The sequence below is a fragment of the Aspergillus aculeatus genome (assembly GCF_001890905.1).
Source record: "Aspergillus aculeatus ATCC 16872 unplaced genomic scaffold ASPACscaffold_9, whole genome shotgun sequence".
NCBI lineage: Eukaryota > Fungi > Ascomycota > Eurotiomycetes > Eurotiales > Aspergillaceae > Aspergillus > Aspergillus aculeatus.
The window spans coordinates 649,840-655,492 of record NW_017962984.1 but is presented as its reverse complement, the minus strand read 5'-3'; the positions used below and the strand labels follow the sequence as shown (position 1 = coordinate 655,492).

At 53.3% G+C, this 5,653-nt stretch overlaps 2 protein-coding genes across 2 annotated transcripts; one reads left to right on the top strand and one right to left on the bottom strand.

The window, feature by feature from the left end:
• Positions 1 to 428: 428 nt before the first annotated feature.
• ASPACDRAFT_29970 (camp independent regulatory protein) lies at positions 429 to 1,796 on the top strand (the record flags this gene model as incomplete). The annotated part of the gene is made up of 1 exon (XM_020199690.1): positions 429 to 1,796. The coding sequence occupies one exon, from the start codon at positions 429 to 431 to the stop codon at positions 1,794 to 1,796; it is 1,368 nt and encodes a 455-aa protein (XP_020055597.1).
• Positions 1,797 to 4,016: 2,220 nt separating this feature from the next.
• ASPACDRAFT_43922 (uncharacterized protein) lies at positions 4,017 to 4,982 on the bottom strand (the record flags this gene model as incomplete). The annotated part of the gene is made up of 1 exon (XM_020201342.1): positions 4,017 to 4,982. The coding sequence occupies one exon, from the start codon at positions 4,980 to 4,982 to the stop codon at positions 4,017 to 4,019; it is 966 nt and encodes a 321-aa protein (XP_020055596.1).
• Positions 4,983 to 5,653: the final 671 nt, after the last annotated feature.

Below are 5,653 nucleotides of genomic sequence, written 5' to 3'. Positions count from 1 at the left end.
CCATCCCCACTCCCTACTTTCTCTCCCCTTCCTTGCTGCCTTGGTTCCACCATCTACATTCCATCCCCCTCTACCTTATCCCCTCCACCCCCTCATTCCCATTCTAATATACATAGATAGCAAATTAACCTCGCATCTTCTTACTATTAGATCCTCGTTTACTCTCTGTGGATGCTGTGGCAAGATCAAAGTTGATACCGCCCGGCCTGCATCAACTTCCTAATCGGGAAATATCCACTACCGTGATTGATTCTGCAACACACAAGAAAGCACTGCGCAGAAACCAACTCCCTCCTGTCGTCAGAGGGACCAGCATTGTTTAGCCCGGCTTCTGCTCAACTTTCAATATTCTGTACCCTACGAATCACACAGCCCTGGCGCTCAAACCAACCGTCATCACGGGGACCTACACAGATCACCGAAGGTGGATGGAGACGTATCACGGCCACGTCCGCACCCCAGCGGACGCCATCATCCTCTTCGAAGCTTGTCGCATTGGCCTTCTCCCCCGAGTACAACGACGACTGTCGGAAAAAGAACGTCAGTTAATCCGCTCAGGGTCAGTTTTTGTCTGGGATGAAAGGGAGGCGGGTATGCGAAGATGGACCGATGGCAAATCTTGGAGTGCGAGCCGGGTCTCTGGCAGTTTTCTAACTTATCGCGAAATGGAGGGTAAGCGAGGAGGAACAGGTGTGGCACAAACGACAATGTCAAGAGGGGGCAAGACCCCAGATAGTGCGCGAGGCAGCGACGACGATCGGGGGGACGGCGTGGACGAAGGACCTGATGGCTATCGATACAAACCCGACGGATTGATGAAACAGTCGTTCAGCATTACCACCTCGACCGGACAGCATCTCCATCTCATCAGCTATTACTCAAGATCGCACCCGTCTGCTGCCAATCTCCAGCAACCTTCAACAGATCCGGCCTTACGACATGTTCGACCCCAGAAGGGTCTCTACCCAGAATCTACGGTCAACGATCAGCAGAATCTTCCTGTCGTGACTCGTGGCCCCATGGCCGGTGCAGCCTACGTACCTCCGCATCCGATGGGGCCGTATGCTCGCGCCGCTGCTACGCATGCTCCCCCATACACGACGTCGTACACGTGGCCACCAACTCCCCTGGCCACCCCGCCTGTTCCGGTTCATCACTATCCCTCATATCTACCTCCAGTTCCGGCCGGTAGTCATGTCGCATATTCTCATCATCATCATCCTGCGTCCTTACCTCCTGGTACTCCTCTACCGCCACCTCCGCAGCCCCCCGGTTTGCAAACGCCCCACGAGCGACCAATTCATGCGGTTGAGGTTGCGATGCCTCCGGCCTTGCCCCCATCGTCTGTACAGATGCTTGCAAGTCGGTCGCCACGCACACCAGTCGAAGCGCACGAGATGCTGCATCGAAGCCCGTCAGAGCTCGCACACCACGCGGATATTCGACGTGCATCTCCGCGCACGCAACCACATCCTCTGTCACACAGCAACGGCCTTGGCCCGGCTGTGCGGAGCCCCCGGCTTTTGAACCAGCCTCCATCCAACGCTATTCATATCCCTCCCCCGAGTGCAGTGGTCTCTAAGCCTCTCGAGCCCAATAGCTCCGGCATTGCTGTACCCAGCATTGGTTCTCTAATGAACGGCGCACCGTCTGGCGGATTACCCTCAATCACCGCTCCTCCAGTTCCGGCAACAGGGCGAGCGGAGGGGCCCAAGGACATCCCTAGCGAGAAGATCGGATTCGGTGGGGAAGACATGCGGGCTCTCAGACAACTTGATCGAGTTTTCACAGCTTAAGCAGCCAATGGTTGAGATATATTTCTCACGATCACTCATCATTTTCTCAAGCTGTCGTCACCTCGTTGTGTTGTCGCTAGCATCAATCTTCTCACGTCTGCCTTATATCCCTTGTTTCTTGTACATGATTTAGCATTTTGCACCCGGTGAGCTGTTCAGATTGAAATGGTCATGTCCCCCAGCCCCACGACATTATTTCTATTCTCCATTCGGTCTGGTTTATGGTGTTGTTTTCGGTCTCATTTGCACGGAATTGGCGTTGTATAAAGAGGTGCATTACTATACAGCATGGGCGGGATTTTTTATATGTCACGGGTGACTTCTTTTCAATCCTGCGTTGAGGTCGAGAATTGCAATGGGATCGGTCAGTCCGGTGACTAGTCATGATGATAACGTCGAATTCAAGAATCATTTCAAATTCACCTTGCAAACTCCTGCACCTGACACCCACGGTTCCTGTAGTCCTTGTAGTCATTGTAGCATTGCCGTCATTATTGTCTATGAGGTCAACTCCACTTGCTATCAATTAGCACAAACCTGCTGTCTCGGCAGACAACTATAGTATAGCGCAGGCTCATCTGCACGCCGACTGGGTCCATGCACAACCAGCTTCCAGGTTTGCGCCTGGCCTCATTCGAAACCATAAGCTAATCAAAAGATATATTGCAATATCGAGTGGCCTCATTCTTTTCGGCGATAACTCCGGGCCTTTTCATTCGCGTTGAAACAAGTGCCAACTTACGCCCACTTTCGCCCGATTTCTACTTTTCAGAATGTATGTCTCAGAATTGAGAATATATGTTTGGAAATAACCCTGATCAATTTGCCCCGGTGGAGCCAGACCAGATAGGAAGGATACTTGGCTGAGGATGTACATAGCTAGTAGTCCCTGAGTGGATGGCGGGCACATGACTGGATCGCTAATCCAGTCCTCCTCATTTTACAAGCGGTGAAACAAATCTGCCTAGTCTAGTCCTTCACTTCTTTTAATCATTCCACCACAATTCGTCGACTACCCAGCTGAAATCTGCAACACCACGTCCCCCGCTTGCTTGCTTTTCAGGCTAGTCGTCCCTGAAGATCGCTGTAACGTCCGCCCAGCGCCGACCCACTCGGACCAATGGCCGCGGAAGGGTTTATTAACAGAGGAGGGAGAGACCCGCAATCGAATTGCTACCAGCTGGGAATATGTTGGTGTGCTGTATGTGGCTGAGCCGCAGAGCCACAGGCATTGTTTGCCGCAGTCACTCTACTCTATCAATCAACATTCCCTGAAAAAGATAGGTGGTCGTCCACAGGCAACGCTAGGTTGACTGCGACGCTGTTGACGAGGCGACTTGGTCGAGGCGCAGCTGGAGCAGAACTGCGGGTCGTGGACTGTGAGCTTTCTCCCCGCGTTCACTGGTTACATGCGTTGAATGTCCAAGCCATGGTGCACGGTCTGGAGAAGGGGTCGGGGGCTGAGATGGTCATGCTCTTTAGTTTGGTGCAGTTACACTTGGGCGGGGAGGACAGTCGCAGAGGATTCATGTTGTCTCTGCCCGCTATCCGCACCTCTATCAGTCAGTCATTCCAGAAGGGGCGGATATATCACCGGCATCTGCAGCCCTGCCTTGGCTCAGAGCGTCAACGGCCGGGCATTTCGTGAAAGCCTGGACGATTGACTCGATCTTTGCGGATCAGTAACCACACCTCCTGCACGGTCCGAGTGAGACTCGGATGGAAGGCTTGTAATCGGACACTACGGCATATAAATGATTACATGCTATCTCTTTTGGAAAAGGGCATATTGCCGTGGAATCGAACTGCAGCAATCACATAATTGACTTCATTTATGGCTGTCACCGAACGGTGGTAGGATCACTACCACTATCCTCTTCAAATGCGGTCGTGGTGCCGGCAGAAATCAGCTCGTTACCTTGTTCAGGTCCAAGATCAGTCACACACAATGGAACCGCCCCTGGGATCGAATGCCGCTGAGGTATATCTGATGAGTTGGGGTTTTCCCGAGTTCGTACATTGGCTGACACTATCTAATCATTCATATCAGAGGTGCTGATGACTCCATTGTATTGTTGCGCTCCTTTCTTTGATGAACTGGTCCGATTTACCAGTTAGCTACCAGCAAACTTCAAAACTTCAAACCTCGAGATTACTTCTGTCTCTGGCTGCAGCTTCGAGGCTCGGTATAGAAGGTCTTAACGATCCCATTGGTCTGTTTCATTCTGACAAAGTGCGATCCGGAATGACCTCCGAAGCGGCCAGGCTTATATCCACCAGCTTTAGCAACGACAGATGCTGCAGGCGCAACAGGGCGATATTGCGCCTCTCCTCCTCAGTCAAGGAGCCAGAATCACGACGCGCCACAAGCTCTTCAAAAGATACCGCGAACTCGCTCAGTTGAGCTAGCATGATGTCCTGCTGTGCTGTCGCCCGCTGCACCACGGCCGGTTCCTTTGCGTTGTCATGCAGAAGAGTTTCGCAGGACCCTCGGAACTGTGATAGCTTGCTCATGAGGATCTTGATTCGCTGTCTAGCGTCTAAGAGGCTTCCAAATGCGTTGCTACCAAGGCTGCTGGACCCAGTTAGGGATATATCCTGGTCTGTTGATTGCTCATGCATCAGGCTGCCATGGCTGCTGGTCACAGACGGGTAAGCATTCTGGTCTGTCGATTGCTCAAGCGTCAGGGCATCTGATTGTTCGTATTGTGCTACTTGCACATCGAGCACCATGAAGGCTTGGACCAGGGCAGCCTCGGTCGCGGACCCGTAGCGGAGCTGTGCGGTAGGGAGCGAGCCTTGTCTCGGATGATGCCTCCAGTACCCATCACGCTGCTCCACGAGTTGCGCCCCCCTCCGCAGATGCACGCTCGCGCTCTTGTAGCTGCCGTGGAGCAGCTCGACGCAGATGAAAGTGATACAGCATATCAAGGCCACCAGCCGGACCTGAGGATCATTCGACGCCAAGCGTCGCCGGAGCATGACCATCGCTTTGCCATACTGCTCGAACGCAAAGCGATGATGCGAATCATGCATACCCTGCTTGCCAGCGCGGCAAAGGCCGCGCATCTCGACATCCTCGTGAAGCGCACTGAGAGCCACGGCGGCGTGGTAGGCGGCCGGCTCCGCATGGCTGATCTGCAGGACTATCCGCTGCCATACTTCTAAATTGAACCAGTCGGCCATCCTGGGCGCCGTTTGGTGGAAGAAGATGCTAAAGCATCGTTGTTCGTCGGTGCTGGTATCCGGTCGGGCAGTGGGGGCGATCTGTACAACGGACTGCGGCCAGATAGTCCTTGCAATTGCTCCGGAGATGCGTGGCAACCGGCTAGCATCGTATTCGCAGTGGCATCCGGTGGAGGTGCATTGATTGCACGCACCTGGTGTCTCATCACATTTGACATGCCTGGCTCTGCAGATCGGGAAGGCTGTGGATCAGTAAAAGCGAGCCGGGGGCGCAGTTTGGTTCTAGTTCGAGGGGTGGTTACAGACCGACAAGTTCGACATCCGTTTCGGGTCCTATGACGAAATTGTCTCTGTCTCTGCCTCTTCTGCTCTGCCATTGAGAAAGCGATTGTAAGGCTAGCTTTGAAGGAAAACTTGACGCACGAAAGCTGAGATGGCGCATTTGGTTAGTAACTTAGTGGCCTCAGCCGTAGTCGCTTGATGCTGGGTGCCTGATTGGCAAGTGGGCCAGCGCGCTGTGGGGGGAGGGAAGGGATGCGGGCCGCTTCCAAGTGGCGCCTCCGCCTTGATCTGTCCACCTCACGGTCCTCACCTGAGAAAGAATAGGTCATATTTCCCACTCTCTCGATGAATACCTCAGTTCTATACAATCAACAAAGAACATCCTCAAA